This window comes from Arctopsyche grandis, chromosome 6 (assembly GCF_051622035.1).
Source record: "Arctopsyche grandis isolate Sample6627 chromosome 6, ASM5162203v2, whole genome shotgun sequence".
NCBI classification, from domain to species: domain Eukaryota; kingdom Metazoa; phylum Arthropoda; class Insecta; order Trichoptera; family Hydropsychidae; genus Arctopsyche; species Arctopsyche grandis.
In genome coordinates, this window is record NC_135360.1 from 18,779,497 (window position 1) to 18,797,228 (window position 17,732).

The following is a 17,732-nucleotide window of genomic DNA, read 5'->3' on the forward strand; positions in this document are numbered from 1 at the left end:
TTTTTCTATCGACTATTTTTCATTGTCGTTTTTTTTTAATTCCAATTTATTTTAAATTAAGCAGTCCAGAACAATGTAAAGTATCGCTTTATTATGGCCCGTTGAACATATACATATCTACATATAAAATATATGTTGAAAAACTGTTACCAAGAAAGTAATCTACTACTTTTAATTTCATATTCCCTGCTTTAGTGGTGTATGCGTTTTATTTTCTGAAAAATTATAATTAAAAGATTTAAACATTCCAACGCTAAGTGACACATTCTCAAAATTTGTGTGATTTGTACATATGTACATACATACAAAAATATATATACGATTTTCGTATTGGTAGCTGATCTCTAATATATTCAATATTATCAGATATGTGATGATGACGTATCGCTTATCATCAGTCTTATCCGCCATTCCATTATTATTATTTTGATATTTGATTGTCAGTATCGTTCATTGTGGTGTTAACGATAGATCGTTCGCGAAATAAATCGTCGCATACAGCGAGTGCTAATTTTATAGTGGTAAATAAATGTGCCGAAAAAATATTGAGTGTCGTATAAATAATATATACAAATTATATATGTGCTATATTAAAAAAAAACATATTTTGATATACGAGTCAAATTTAAGTTATTGGGAATTTACGCGGCTCAAAGAAAAATATTATAAAAACAATTTTGTTTCTACAATTAGAATGGCACAAAAAAATATTTTAAAGATTTAAATTGACTCCAAAAATAAACATAAAATATAATTATCCACATATATCAGTGGCGTGCGGTGAAATTCTATCTCTTTTTGTCGTATAGCCTTACTTAAAGTGCGTAAGCAGGATACAAGGGAGGCAGCCTGTTCCTGTTTCTATTACTATCCCTAAATTGCCTATCCATTCTGTTCCTATCCCTAAATTCTACAAATATACCTTTTACATTTTCAACAATAATCGACAAATTAAATACGACACAATAGTGCGATGATTAGATTTATACATATGTACATACATATATATATGTACATATATACTATATGGGCTTAAACCCAAAATATGTGGATTTTTACTATACATATGTACATATTAATACACATTAATGATAAGAGGCTTGTAAAAATGACATATTGTACATACATGTACATATATAGGCTTAAACTCAAAATATATGTAATATGTGTAATGTCAAAGATAAAATAAAAAATATATAAATTTCTCCCTCTATTGAAGTATTTCAAAAGTTTTGTAGTGAGAAAAAAAAGGTGGAATTTATTTTATAAAAAAATAGCGCTATTAATCTATTATACATATAATTGTAACCACCTAATTTTAATAATTACAAAAAATAATATCTGTTTAATCCAGTTCCACAAATCTTGGGTGTACCATTTATTTTGTCACTCACTTAATTTGAAACATTTTTCAATTTTATATGTATAGAACTGTTATTAATCATTGTGTTCAAAATATATATGATTAACAATATTAGAATAGCTTTATCTCATTTATTGCAAAAAAAAACTTAATCGTGACCATATCTATTATTGTTCAATCAGTTTATAAATGCGAGGAACTTCTTGGTTTGAATTATATTCGGTGAAATTTTGAGTAAATTATATTATATCATATTTAGCTTATGACTTTATGATTAATAACTTAGAGTATTTAATTATTATAATTTCACTAAACGTTTTGTCGGAAAATGAAAAATTTGTATGTACATACATATGTACGTATGAACATATGATTTAATGCTACAGGTTCCACAGTTACGAATTGTGCATTCCACAATTGAGATTAAAATATGTCATATTACATATGAAGAAAAAAATAATAAATTTTCGATAACTTGCACAACTCGAATTATAATGTATTACATACATATGTATGTATGCGGTCTCCGTGACGGGCCGGAATGTGAAATGCCGGAAAATGCAAATATCGGAAGGCAAAGATCGAAAATCGAAAGATCTTAAGTCGAAAGATTAAAAAAAAGGGTGCATGGTAAACGGTACATACTCACTTAATTTGTGCGAGAAGGATACAACAGGAACAAGAGGAACAGGCTTTTTCTCCCGTATTCTGCGGGAGGAAAAGCCTGTTCCTCTTGTTCCTGTTGTATCCTGATCGCGCAGATTAAGTGAGTATGTACCGTTTACCACGCACCCTTTTTTATCTTTCGATTTTCGATCTTTGCCTTCCGATATTTGCATTTTCCGGCATTTCACATTCCGGCCCGTGAGGTAGACCCGTATGTACATATGTATGTACATATAATACAAAATTCAGTCATAAAGAGGAGTGCGTCCTATGTGTATATCAACTAGTGTTGTACAAGTTAATACGTATGTATGTATTTATTCCAAAATATTGGAATCCTAAAACTTACCAGATATGTTATATTTCAGTTGGAGCGTAAAATGGGGGTCCACTTTCGCCTCCTATTTATGTTGATCGCTTTTAATTCTGCTATTCAGAACTGTTATTGTTTAGGTAAATAATTTAAATTTAAATTTCGTTTACCCTGAAAATTATGTGAAATATAAACCGACATTATTTTAATTTTAAATATCAGTATGGGAAGATCCTCCGTTTGACAAAGACTCCCCTTTAATTCACCCTTCGGTAACTTTTGAAACTTCGGATGCCGGTCAAATTATATATATGGATGAAGAAATCGACGGCGATGTTTATATCGCAAAAATAAATTATAAAGGTGAGTTCCCAAAATAACTAATTATAATACTCTTACCGTCGAGATATTATTATTGAATTTGAGAGAAATTCTAAAGTTAGACTTAATTTATTAATCCTGGTACATGTGCACAAGTATTATTAAAACAAAATTCGTTAATGATTCACATTCTGATAAATTCAATAGTGTGGATAAGATCGTGTGTTTTTTTTTTACTTTTTTAAACAACATTTTTACTTTTGTAAGAGGAACAAGTCTCTTTTCCAGTTTATGAAAATTATTCTTTTTTTACATGATATTGATATAAGGATTGTTCTGTGAGTTTTTCGTGAGAAGCACAAAACACAAAAAGCAAACAAAAACGCACGAAGCAAAAAAAGCGAACAAAAATAAACTACCTTTTCTGGTTTCCGAAACATTTTTTTTCATTTCTTAGTTATATTTTTTTATTATTAAGGTGAAACTTATTTATGTATGTATATACGAAATTTCAGTTCCATACATTGAATGGTTTTGTAGAAAAACATAAAAAGCCTCGAAACTATTACTTTCAGTTAAGATAAAAATATTGTTGTATGATATTTATCGTGTGAATAAGTTGCAGTCCAATCCATTGAGCATTTTATGAGTTAAAAAATTCGAAAAAAACGAGAAGACGTATGTATGTATGTATGTACATTTGTACCTACATATATGTATATCGGGAGGAACCACTTCCGTTCAACTAAAAATTTTGTATTGTTCAACTAAAAGTATAAATTACATACAACGTAACGATTAGCATTTTATTATCCAATACAAAGTTTTATTGCATTATATCCAAAATACAAACACACACAAAAATTTAATAAAAAAAAGTCATAATAACGTGATCAGTGATAGATTTTGAGTTGAAATTGAATTTTCTCATCATTACAAAATTTCTATTTCTATTGATATAGAGATAAAGTAAAACTCGATATTTATAATCGGCATCATCAGTACTAGTGGGTAAACATTGTCGATATGTATAATATTAATTGAAAGTAATTTTCAGGTTCAAGTATACCGAAAATTGGAAGGATCGACGCTGGCAATAATCTAGATTTGGGAGCTCTTGTAGAGAAGCGTGAAACAGATCCAGAGGATGAAAATTTTTATATAATCGTAAAAAACAGACAAGATTACGAAACTTTATCAATGCAAAGATATATAATAAATATAGAAATTGTGGAAGGTTCGGATAAACGTGAAAATGTGATATATTTGAATATCAACAACATTGATGACAATACTCCAAGTATACAATTGAGCCCATGTGAGATACCGGTAAATGACTAAAATAATATACCTAAAAATAATTTTTGAGCACACGATTGTACAATTAATGCACATCTTGGAAATTTACAGGAATTGTATGAAGGTCTTTCTAATTGCACGTATACTGTAACTGACGCTGACGGAGATATTAGCATAAATGTAATGACTTTTAAAATAGATGAAAATAGTATCGAAAAAGATTTATTCCAATTTGAAGAAAAACGATTTAATGATGATCCATATAAAATGGAAATAACCATCAACGTAATAGAGCAATTAGACTTTGACAAAATTCAGTTGCATATATTCACATTGGAAGCTTTCGTGAGTATTTATCACTAATCATTTTCACCATTCAAACAATATATTTTTTTATATATAAAATTATATATTATGTAAATTAGCTCAGTTGATCTGAATATTGATGAATTATTTTTAATATCATTATTATTATATGTTGTAATGTTTACAAATAATTTGAGTGAAGACAAATCACAAAGTGGATAGAGTGTGAATTTAACAGTTTTTCTTTGTTTGAAGGATTCTCTCCCAAATATCGGAACAGCAAAGCCAATAGTTCAAGTGAAAGACATGCCAAACATGCCACCCAAATGGACAAGTATATTTGCCACTCAAAGATTCAATGAGAAAACACCTCAAACTTTTAAAGTGACGGCAATAGATGGTGACACACAAATTAATATACCAATTAAATATCGTTTAAACGACGCTGGAAAAGAATGTATGTTAAAAATATGCACCTACCGATACCTGAAATCAGTTAAATTGGCAGTAGGAAGAAAAATACATAATTCTTTTGTAAATATGATCTGACCTAGAGAATTCGTCTATCTAGGGTTCATGACAATACTCATAGACTAGCAATTAAGATCTAGAGTTTCCTACTGCCATGGTAAATGTAGTAGGGTATTTTATTTCAGGGCTTGAAATTTTCACAAATGGAAGCGCTCGATAATTTTCAAAACATTTTTTAGTATTTCTTAAGAAAAAGTAAGATATTACACATTTAAGAAATAATAACAAGATTATTTTTCGCTCGTAAGCAGAGAAATTATAATATTTCTCTGGTTGTAAATGCGTATCGTGGTAATTCAAAACATCAACGATGATCTAAATTTAGCTCAATCTCGCTCTTTAGCTTAATTTTGATTTATTTAATTTCAATTTTTTAATTTAATTTTTATATCGATATTTTGTACGCTACTAGTTTTAAAAGTAGGCCTGTGGGCCGTTCGTTGGTTTGGTGCGTACGCAGCATTTAGGTCATATTCTATACCAAACTTTCTCAAACATCCGAAAATATTTTTCGTCTGTGGCGTATACTTTTTTTTAAATTGGAAATATTAAATAAGGATGATATATTGTTTACAATATTATAATCGATTGACATCTTTGTTTGTGATGAGTCAGGGAACATTAGTGGACCCAGATTGTTAAAAACACAATAGTTTTCGGCTATAGATAGATCTGCCTCTGGAGGAATTAAAATGTAAAGAATTTTACTTACAGTTAACAATTCAATATTGCAATACTGGCATACGATTTTGGGCAATAATTATTGAATTTCAATTTTTTTCATAACTTATAAAAGGGTACGGAAATTTTTGATTTTGAGGTAGCGCCACACTTTTGAATTTCATGAAAGGGAGCGCCGCTCCCATACGCTCCCCTCCATTTCGAGCCGTCTTATCTCAATTATATGTAAAAAAAAACAACAACAAATAAATATAAAATTTTTATACATTATTTATATTAACTCATTTGGTCTTCCAGTTGAATTTCTCCACATTGGAGAAGACAGCGGTATCCTAGTTGTGGATCCAATAGATCGTGACGCTGAAGAAAGGGAAGTAAGCAAATAAAATTATAATATATATATATATATATATATATATATATATATATATATATATATATATATATATATATATATATATATATATATATATATATATATATATATATATATATATATATATATATATATATATATATATATGTACATATAATAATAATAATTTCAGTTTCATAATAGTTTCATTTTTAAAGGTTTTGGAGTAGAACTTAAATTCTTCTTCTCCGCCCTTTCAAATTACACATGTTCAAAAATTGGAAAATATGTATTTTTGTATAAAACTTTGTTTAATGAAGATAAATGAATTTTTATATATTTAAGATTTCTGTTTTTAATTGTTTATTTGAATCTATAATATTCAAAAGATAAATTACTAAATAAAAGTGCTAAAACTTCAATTTTGTTAACAAATAACTGCAGTACGTCACGCCAGTGTCGAATTTAATATTTTTTATAATTAACATGAATATTTAAAAATATTACATTTAACTGATTTTATAAAAAAGGATAATTTTTAATATTTTAATCCGGAACTCTGTAGCAATAAAAAAATTTCGAACTCTGTTTTCACTTCAACTGCTGGAAAAATTCAAATACAAATTAAGATTCCACTGCGGTATTATATTATTTCAATATTTCATTGATTCACTTTACATATGTATGTACAGGTTCCCGGAAAAATGTACTGAATAGTGGCGCAGTTTCGAGAATTCATAATTTTCAAAGGCGCTCAAAAAGAACTTACGCAAAAGAATTAAACAAAATACCCCTTGACACTTTTTTGCGGAATTCTATTGCATTAGTTCTCATTGAGCATATTTGAAAGTTTGGATGTCTCGAGAGTGCATTTTTCCGGTCAACATAGTATGTACATATATGTATGTATCATTATAAATGTGTGTATGTACATAAATTATAAACAAATGTTTATGTGATTATTTTGGATGTTATTCATATAAATAATTATATTTCACTTTATTAAAAATTCTTAAATTTCATTTTTGTTTTCAGGTATTTAACTTTGAAATAGTAGCCTATAAGTCAAATAACTTTACATGGATTACATCTAGCGAAGTAGCGCTTATAGTTATTGATATTAATGACAATTATCCAAATTTCAACCAAGAAGAGTTCAGCATTTCAATAGATGAAGAAAAATATCAAACAATTAACTTTGAACCTCTTATATTTTGTCACGATATAGATTTGGTGAGTTGTTGTAATTTATTGATCTTAATATTACTATACATATCTCCCATTTTCAATGTGATACTATCGTTTTTTATGTGTATCATTCATACTGTCTTTTAATAAATAAGATAAACACATTTATGTATGTACATATATATATACATATATCAGTGGCGTGCCGTGGAAATCTCCCCGTTTTTATCATTCAGCCTTTCCTATGTGTGCACGAGCAGGGCCAACGAGAGGAATCCCGGTCCCTAGTAAAAATAGTTCCAACCCCTATGACAAACTAAAAAAAAGATCTTTTAGATATATATTTTTTTAGTATCAATAATAAATCAAGCAATTATTCACAGGGTGAAAATGCTGAATATGAAGTTGTACTAAAAAGTGTTGAGCCCGAAACAGCTGCTGATGCATTTTTAGTTATACCCAATGGTGGTTATCAAAAACAAGAGATCAAAATCACAATCGTCAATGCATCAATGTTAGATTATGACGATGTAGCATGGCAAAAAGTTGTTTTCAAGGTTTTTATTTTTATAAATATGTTTAAGAAAATAAATAGTTACTTTTAACTTTTGAATATTTAATACTAATTTATTTTAAAATTAAAAGATTATATCCACTGAAAGAACAACAAAAGAAAAACATTCCAATGAAACTACAATAACCATAAATTTGAATAATTGGAACGATGAAGAGCCAATATTTGCAGAAAATGAATACACAGCAACATTCGATGAGACTGAAGGTAAAGGATTTTTTGTGGCAACAGTCATGGCAACAGATAGGGATATTGACGATCAAGTAATGTAAGTAAACATTAAGTTACCAACTACTATTTTTCCTAACAAATCTCTCCAGTATCTAATATATGTACATATTAAAATTTTGCGAAATTGCGATAGCTGCTAAATTGGTCGAAAATTTTCCAGCCACAATGTTTACATTAAACTAAGTATTAAATTATATCTAAGACAAAGCGGGAAGGGACAGTACCTTTTACATATTTCACAGCCATCCCATCACTTTCTATTGTGTCCCGTTAAATCGACTTCATAAAATTATTATTCACTAGTGGTTTTACCCGGCTTCGCTTGGTATTTGTAATATAAACCGCTTAAACATGGCTAATGGAATAACAAACATGCATTTGTTTTTTTATTAAATTTATTTGAATTGAAAAAAAAAATTCAACGGATATCGATATCGTCATCATAGAAACTTTGATAACTCCCACCCAAACCTTATATAGTTACAAAGTCTCTTTCGAAATTATATTATTAGATTGTCATCTACAATCTTATACCAATATCTTGCCAAACACGTAATAAGCAGAGATCAGCGGACAAGTCTCTTTTGCCCACAAAAAATGGTTCACAATTGTCCTACAAAACAAAAGAGCAAAAAAACGGTTAATAATAGTAATTGACAACAGTGAGCCATTTTTTGTTGGCAAAAGAAACTACTACTAATAAGCAGAGATCGGCGGACAAGAATCTTTTCAGAACAAAAAATTGTCCACTATTGTCATTTACTATTACAAGCAAGAGAGCAAAAAAAAAGGTTGACAATAGTAATTGACAATAATGAACCATTTTTCGTGCTAAAAAAAATCCTGACTGCCGATTTCTAGTATAGACTCCTAACATAAATATATTGATTTAATTAAAAATGAATTAACAATATTTCAGCTATTAGAGTAGCCATAAACATTGAAAATAATTTATGTACATACATTTGTCAAAAAACAATTGAAATCTTTAGCAAATTCGGGAAAAAATTGTTGAGGCTGTAGGAATCTAGTACAACTTGTGCTATTACGAATCAAAACCAGTGATCACATCATTGATCCTGTACAAACATGCATAACTCAAGGGCAACGACCCTTCGACCATTCCAGCAGAAAGAGTTCATCGCTCGATCGTAACAACGAACGAAACCCAACAGTGATGTAATCAGGATACCCAAACACATGCCCGCATTCTCAAACGAACGATGTCCTGGCACGCTGACCCCATAAACCACACATGTATCGAGCACGCGCCTCGAAAATAGGTCAAACACGTGTTCCCAACACACGTGTCCTGGAAACGAAGACAAAGCGTTTGCGCGCGGCACGCTCCGACCCAAAACGTATATAAAGCAACGCAGCAGCTCGCAACACCAGAGTGAACCTCTGGAGTTCAACCAGATCACTTCTCCGAAGCTCAACCTCTTTGTACATACAATAACCATTGTAACAATTGAACAAAAATAAACGATCCTCTTACAAACAGAAACGGTGTTTTCTTAGACCGGGACACGGTCAACACACCTGTCCCGCGTACTAAAAGGTAGTTTAGAAGTTTTATACAACTACGTATGTACATATGTAACTTATGATATAAAAAAATATTATATGTTTGTATATGCAATCAGTTTTTATATAATACGTCCTTTTTACATACCTCCTTTGCATTTCACATGGTTTTCGTGTAAGTGGTAATTTTTTTATTAACCGCCATGTCACTTTTAACATACCAATGTCCTAGTTTTGTCACAAAGAAATAAATAGCCTAATTATAAATATTTTTCATTATTTCAAATTTTAGACATTCAATTACTGGAAGTGCCGAAAAATTATTAAGTATAAATAATTTGACAGGTGAAATTTACATAAGTGAAGATAATGCATTTGATTACCAGAGACAAAATCAAATAATCGTTCAAGTCAAAGCAATGGACACGTTGGGTGAACCTTATCACACTAAATACGTTCAATTAATAATTAATCTTATAGACGTCAATAACAAATCTCCACAAATTCAAATGGTATATTTAAATCCGAGCAGAATATACGTCTCGCAATTTCAGATTTTTGTATCACATTATTTTATAATATATTTGATTTTAAGCCCAGAGAAACTCCGAGTGTGAAAGAAAATGTACCAATGGGGCATGAGATCACTGAAATTAATGGAACTGATCCAGACACTACAGCTAATCTTACATTTTCAATAAATTGGGATCTAACTTACGCTACAAAACAAGGCCTTAGAGCAAACAAAGCCGATTACGAAAAGTATTTTGATTTCAAGCAAATTTCGAATCATCACTAAAAGCAACAAGTAATAGATATTATTTATTTTTTCAGCTGTATTGATATTATATCTTCTTACCCAAATGAAAAGGAATTGGGTTTTATTACTGGAGTGCTTGTCGCCAACGAAATCAAACCCAATCATACTATTGATTACGAAAAATTTGAACTTTTATATTTAGTTATCAGATTGGAAGATCACAATCAAGTGATGAACGAAGGAATCACTGAAAGTAGTTATTTTAATCAGACGCAATAAATAAAGGACATATGTATAATTCAAAATATGTTTATTTAATATATGTTGTTTCTGTATTTAAGATACTTTGATAATTGCAATTGAAGATGTTAACGACAATCCTCCTGAATGGGTTGATGGTACTTTGACAGTGAAACGTTCAGTCAGAGAAGTATCGGTGTCCGGAGTCCCCATTGGAACAGTTCGAGCGATCGATATTGATGGACCCGAATTTAATGTCGTTCGATATTCTCTGAAGTGAGTAATATATTTTCTCATCTTTGTGACAATGCCAAAAATAATCAATTTAAAATTACATATTTCAGAGCGATAAATGATACGCCAAATGAATTAGTTGAGATAGATAGTCAGTCTGGAGACTTAAAAGTATTGGGAAATAGGTTAATTGATGCTGATGTACCACCAAGATATAATCTGTATTATACTGTCAGTGCGACAGATTGTCCAGTTCCAGACAACTATGAACAAATAGAAGATAATTGCCACATAACAGATGGAGATGTCAGACCTTTTAAATTCTACTCTCGATTACATTCCATTCAATGATTTAAATGTGCATATACTTATTTATGTATTACAAAAATAACTGATATAATCCATTGCATTACAGATCGAAATTGAAATTATCGACACAAACAACAAATTTCCTATTCCTTTAGAGGATGAATTTGATTCAACCGTGTCTATTGAAGAACACGTGGAATTTGCAAACATAACAACTATAAAATCTGAGGATCTTGATAGAGATGGTGCGTTATTGAATTAAATTATTGTATATACAATATAATTGTATCAATATAATGCATTACACGATTTTAATTTCAGTTGCGTTTCACAATGTGACATACACTATAAACTATCAGAATCAAGATAGTATAAGAAATTTATTTGCTGTTGAACCAACTACTGGACTAGTCAAAGTAGAGTTAAAAAATGGAGCTTATTTAGAGAGAGATTATGGTATCACGGACCACGACATTGAAATCACTCTCACAGATAATTACATGCAAATTGGAGGTAATAAAATTCATTATTCACAGTTAGAATTTCGGCAGTGGTCTTTGAAACTTAAGAAAAACTTAATTATATTACACAAAATCTTTAAAATAACTAAAATCCAATCTACCTTTTCTATATATTTTCAGAAACAGTAATGAATACAGCAACAACTAAAATAAAAGTGATATTGTTAGATATAAATGACAATGCACCACAACTACCTCCATCTTCCTCAATTTCATGGCATATATTGGAAGACACTGCAGAAGTAATTAGTACCCAGATAAAGTACTCCAATATTTGAAATATGGGGATTAACATTTATTTTTATTTTTATTTTAGAACACTCCGCTGAGTCCAATAATAACCGCCAAAGATATCGATGATCCCGATACCGACAATGCTCTTGTTCAATACAAAACATTAAATTCGACAGCAATTATATCTAAAGACGGAATTAATCCTGACCTTTTTTTGCGCATGGAAAGTCCGGACAATATTTCCGGTATAGTTTATACCGACACTCACTTAAAGGGTTTGTGGGGAACATATGAAATTTTTATTGAGGTATAAATTTAAAAACTTGATAACCAAAATTATTCAAAAAGTATTTTACATATGTACATATGTATGTATATTATATAATATTTATTGAAATATTAAAAAATTATTTGCATGTTTATAGGCATATGATTTGGGAATTCCAAGACAGTGGACGCAAGAAAAATACATTTTGACCGTTGAACCTCATAACTACATGGCACCAATATTTATTTTTCCTAAACAAGGCGATCATATTCGACTGAAAAAGGTTTCATGTTTTCCCATATTATTCAAAAATGAAATATTTAAATATCATAAATGAATTTGACGTCATTTTTATTGTATAGGAGACCTCTATTGTTGGTGGAATACTACAATTAACTAATGGAAACACATTGTCAACGTTTAAAGCACAAGATGACGACGGTCTCGAAGCTGGAGACGTCTCGTTTAGTATTATAGATTCAGGTATTCAATTTTAATATAGTCATTTACATTTACATAAGGTTCCAAATGTAAAAATAAATCCATAACATATCTCAAAATTTATTTTTTTAATCACAGACCAAGCCAGAGAATATTTTGATGTTGAAAATTTACCTAACAATGAGTGTCGACTTGTCCTAATTAAAGATCAGCAAAATTTTCAGGACACATTCCAGGTAATTTAAAATATTCACCCGGAAACTCGTTGAAGTTTAGTTTTAGGACAACACATATTGGTAGTTAAAACATTGTTGTATTAATATATACTATTGTAATCTTAATTGCAGATAACATTGAGAGCTATCGATAACGGTAAAATACCGAAGTCGTCAGACGTAAAGTTTACTATAAAATTCATACCTATGATAGGTGAACCATTTTTTGATCCTAATACCGCTAAGGGTAGCTTCACAGGTATGATCAATGTGATTATTTTATAAAAAAATAATAATAAAACATTTAATTTACATAAAATTTAAAAATTTCATTTCAGAATTGGAACAAGGTTTAAAAGAAGAGCAAACAATACCACCTGCTGATGATTTAAAAAATCAAGACTGTGGAGGACCCGAAAATGAATGTTTTAACATTTATTATCATATAATAGGTAAAAACAGTTATTCTAAATAAATTTCATTTATACTCAGTTTAGATAAAGACCTAAAACCTTTACATATATAATAATTATACTTTTAGATGGAAACAATGAAAATTTATTTGTTTTGGAAAAAACAGAAGGTATTTTAACATTGAATAACATTGAGTTAAACAGAGAAAACGCAACCGAGTACATATTAAAAATAGCAGCCACAAATTCCGAACAAATAGGTGGCATACCAAGCCTCGATTCAATATTAACATATTATATAGATGTACGATTTTATTAATGTATATCGCATTATTACATACTATATTATTTGATAATAATAAAAACTAACACCTTATTGACAACTTGTAGGTCTTAGATCATGATCCTAAGCCTAGATTTTCGAAATATTTGTATCCTGCTGGAATATCGGTTACTGATGGTGTTGGAAAATCACTTTTCACAGTCAACGTGAGTTATATAACAATGCTGATAGAAAAAGTTTTTTGGTCAATTATAATATTATATGTACATATGTATATCAAATTAACCTATATTAATTTTTAATTCTAAATTCAAAGGCCACTCACACGGAAAATCTAAAGATAACTTATGAAATAACAGAAAACACCATGAAAGTGGATCCAACAATGGAAAATGTTAAAGATACGGCGTTCATTCTTGATAAGGATAGTGGTGAATTAAAACTGAACTTCCAGCCTGTATCATTTATGATGGGAAAGTTGGAATTCAATATAACAGCAACTGATTCAGGTAATCTACATATATAATAGAGCCCAGTAATTATTTCTATATAACATATAAATATTTAACATTTACTGAATTTCTTTATTGCAGAAAAAAAAACTGATCACACGGAAGCAAAAGTGTTCTTAATTACAGATATTCATAAAATATCATTCATTTTCTTCAACACAACAAAAGAAGTTTCAGATAAAGAATCAATCGTAAGTACAAGTTAATTTAAATTTTATTTCTGATCTATGATTAAATATAAATAATATTCATTTAATATTTGTTTAATTTTAGATAGTAGATATCTTTACATCCACCTTTGGGTACAGTTGCACCATCGACGATATACAAAATGCTGTGACCTCTGATGGTGTCAACAAACCTAATCAAACAGAAGTGAAAACACATTTTAGAAATACGGATGATTCACCAATCGAAGCGAGTGTTATAGAAGTGTTAGTCACATTCTAAAATTTTGTACTTTATATAAAAAAAAGTCAAAATAGAAAGTTTCAAACCTTTCTTATGAGTAATCCCAAGAAAAAGACAAATTTGAGGGTGTCGCGATTTAAATGACCGGTACTGTATCTGTATTATCTCGTGTATGATACATATATGTACTGATAATTTCAAATCCAGATTATAAATTTAATTTAAATAATCATTTCATATCAATTAGAGACTTTGCTGGGCAACAAAAAAAAAAGAAAACGGGTCAGAAATCTGAAAATCTGTGCAAATTCAATGTGTTCCCATTTTTTAATTTATATCAAAATGTGCATAACACGATTTGTATATATGTATGTACATATAATGTACATTTTTAATATAATTCCCATGTATACCAGTATTTCTTCTAAAATTTTATAGCAGTTCTTTCAAGTTAGTAAAAAATAAAGTTTTCATAAAATTTCTAGTAATAATCTTGAAACTTTTGATCTGTACGCTGTATTTATTGAATTATTAAAGATATTTAGGTTTCTGGTTCTTTTCGAAAGAGAAAAAAAATTATTTTCAAAATTATAAACGATAAATAGTATAAAACTTTGTTCAAAATTATAAACATAATAAAATATCCCATTTCAGCAAGAAAAATGATGCATCTTTAATGCAAAGATTGCAACTTAATCTCGATGAAAATGACTTACGACTTGAAGATTTCGCTTCCAATGCAAAAAATGAATCTGAATCGCTTGAAAGAATGCTACGGATAATACTAATTGTAGTAACAACAGTTTTGGGTGCATTGTGCATTGTTTTATTAATAGCATATTGCGTGCGAACTAGAAGGTTAGTTAATTTTTCATTTATTATTGTAGATTGTAAATTAGATTTATTTGTGGAATATTAATTAATGACCTATTTTTTTGCTGATATTTAATCAAATTTACTTGTAAAAAAAAGTACGTCACAGTTAAGCCTTTGCCATAACGTATATACGCATACAATAACAACTTCTATATATATTCTTTCCTACCAATGTTTCCGCTTGGCAGTGAATTTACCGCCATCTATTGAAAATTTATTTAATTAATTAATTTTTCCATCGGTGTTTTATATTGTTTATATGTAAGTAGGTTGGTAGTTTTTCCCATTTTTTTTCATATTAAGAAATTAAAAATAAATATTAAATTAAATATATTTAAAAGGTATTTGAAAAATATTCGTTAAGCGAGTGCGGATCGAACACAGAACCGACACATTTCTTTTAATTTAATAACTTAATATGACAACACCCATACGATGATATTTCATAGGGTACAACACTAGTATTTAATGATGAAGAAAATTTTAATTCCATTGTATATTCCAAATTTATTTTTTGTAGTCTTAACAAAAGACTGCAAAACTTGTCTACAATAAAGTTTGGCTCCCAGGACTCCGGTCTAAATAGAATTGGAGTTTCAGTTCCTGGAACAAATAAGCATGCCATAGAAGGTTCGAATCCAGTTTGGAACGAAGAAATTAAACCGCCACAGTTGGACACAATCAGGTAATCTTTTGAAACCATTATTTTTCTTCACATTAATAAGATATGTCATATTAATCTTACATACAAATTTTAGCACTGGCTCGGGTGATTCAGACCTCATCGGAATTGAAAATGATCCACAATTCTCTTACGATAATCATGGAATAAAAAATGAAGTAACATTAAAATTATCACATCTGGAATAATTATTATTTTATACTCAAAAAATAAATATACATATAACTTATTTTTCAGGATTCAACAGAATAAAGACTAACCGCGAAAAAAAAATGATGATCAACAAGCTTAGTCACCGATTAAGTAAAATATTATTATTTTATTTCAGTTTATTATTTATTTAAAAATTTATAAAATATATCTAAATAAAATAATGTATTTTTTTTTATTTCAAAGCATATCATACGGGATAATTAGGGATGCACATACATGTTAAAATTTTTATAATATCATAATCAGGGCTGTGAAGATGTGGTGGAGTTGTGGCTTTTTTTACTGGAGTTGGAGTTTTTGACTTTTATTATTTTACTTCATAATGCAGTGAATGAATATATAATTTATAACTAAGAGTGACTCATAAATACCCAATGTATGCAGATCTCAGACACGGTGTTTCTATCTTCGTCTTTTCCTGTTGTTCAGGTCAAATTGAGCAAAAACCAGATCTTTGATAAATTCGTTGCACCAATAACGTGCATTTTATTAGTTTCGTATGTATACTTGCCAAAAATGTATGTATTCATAAATAAAAAATAATAATTAAAAGCCAATGATTTACATCAGCTCGCTATACATATACAGTATTAGTACTCCTGTGATATTCGAAAATTGAATCAATGGGAAAAACAAATTTTACATTTTAAAAAATGAGTCAGATTATGAGAAAACGTCGCAAGTTGTAGTGATTTTTTTTTAATAATTTCTAATAATGCGAACTATATCGAGAATATATATTATTTTGTATTTTTTACCTGTGTGCCAAAACACTTTCTACGCTAATCTCAATGGATTCATGATTATTTATACCTATAGATGTGTGTATTGGTCATTCTATTTTGATATTACCTTATATCTGAAATCTTTGACGAAAATTCACACCACGAAAAACGATTAAGCATTGTCATTGTTTAAAGAAAAAAAGCATTGAAAAACGATTAAGCATTGTTTTTTCATATTAATTTTTAAATAATTTAATAGTGTCGTAAGATTGAATAAAATCTTAGGTGTTTCGCAATTGTTAATGCGCATCAATAATCTCAATATTTTTGCAAGAAGAGCTGCAAAGTGCAGTTTGGTTGTCATCTATATAATATTTGCAAACCTGGATGATGTAATGTCGGGACGGTCAACCTTCCTGGTTATAGCAGCAACATTGAGGCGCACTGTAATTAGCTCTTTAGTTTTTCTGTTTCTGCGGTGTTTTCAACTCATGCTTTGTGTATGATCATTATGTATAATGATGGTATTTTGTACAAAATTTTGATCATAGGTGTCACCTTGGGTAGCCTGTAGTGGCACCTACATACAAAGGTGTTACCCTATTGGTTTCCATGGGTTTCCGGAAACCCATTGTTAAAAATCAGAAGTTTCCGGAAACCCGTTATTTAATCTAAAAATTCATATAATTTTTGTCAAAAATTAAACAAATCTTGAAAATTTGATGAACTTTCACGCTGTATGCTTGGCATAACCAGAAAATACAGAAAGCGGAACACGTGGGTGAGAAGTATGACGAGGGTAGTGGACATAGTGGATAGAGTGAAGAGATTGAAATGGCAATGGGCGGGTCACGTAGCTAGGAGGATGGACGAAAGGTGGACAAAAGAAGTGCTTGAATGGTACCTGAGAGAATGCAAAAGGGTAAAAGGAAGACCGCAAGGAAGATGGGTGAACGAAATTAGGAAAATATGCGGGGTGAGATGGATGAGCGTTGCGCGAAACAGAGACGAGTGGAAGCGTGTTGGAGAAGCCTTCTTCC

At 29.7% G+C, this 17,732-nt stretch overlaps 1 protein-coding gene across 1 annotated transcript; it reads left to right on the forward strand.

The window, feature by feature from the left end:
• The first annotated feature begins 446 nt into the window (after nt 1–446).
• LOC143912918 (cadherin-AgCad1-like) lies at nt 447–16,103 on the forward strand. Its single transcript, XM_077432375.1, has 33 exons — nt 447–521; nt 2,398–2,482; nt 2,565–2,705; nt 3,721–3,992; nt 4,074–4,307; nt 4,524–4,725; nt 5,778–5,854; nt 6,871–7,068; nt 7,407–7,580; nt 7,669–7,865; nt 9,648–9,867; nt 9,951–10,117; nt 10,190–10,368; nt 10,457–10,631; nt 10,700–10,895; nt 11,005–11,143; nt 11,220–11,411; nt 11,540–11,661; nt 11,736–11,960; nt 12,079–12,204; nt 12,284–12,404; nt 12,501–12,598; nt 12,710–12,836; nt 12,916–13,029; nt 13,119–13,294; nt 13,381–13,479; nt 13,590–13,782; nt 13,867–13,976; nt 14,059–14,219; nt 14,851–15,054; nt 15,593–15,757; nt 15,831–15,912; nt 15,992–16,103. Exons 2-33 carry the CDS (start codon nt 2,410–2,412, stop codon nt 16,004–16,006), a joined length of 4,974 nt encoding a protein of 1,657 aa, XP_077288501.1. The 5' UTR covers nt 447–521; nt 2,398–2,409; the 3' UTR covers nt 16,007–16,103.
• Nucleotides 16,104–17,732: the final 1,629 nt, after the last annotated feature.

What these genes read in the sequence shown, in the direction of transcription:
- LOC143912918 (XM_077432375.1), top strand. Translation starts at nt 2,410, where the DNA reads ATGGGGGTCCACTTTCGCCTCCTATTTATGTTGATCGCTTTTAATTCT. An exon ending in TATTCACATTGGAAGCTTTC is followed by an intron (nt 4,308 to 4,523) that starts GTGAGTATTTAT and finishes CTTTGTTTGAAG; the next exon opens with GATTCTCTCCCAAATATCGG. An exon ending in GAACGAAGGAATCACTGAAA is followed by an intron (nt 10,369 to 10,456) that starts GTAGTTATTTTA and finishes TCTGTATTTAAG; the next exon opens with ATACTTTGATAATTGCAATT.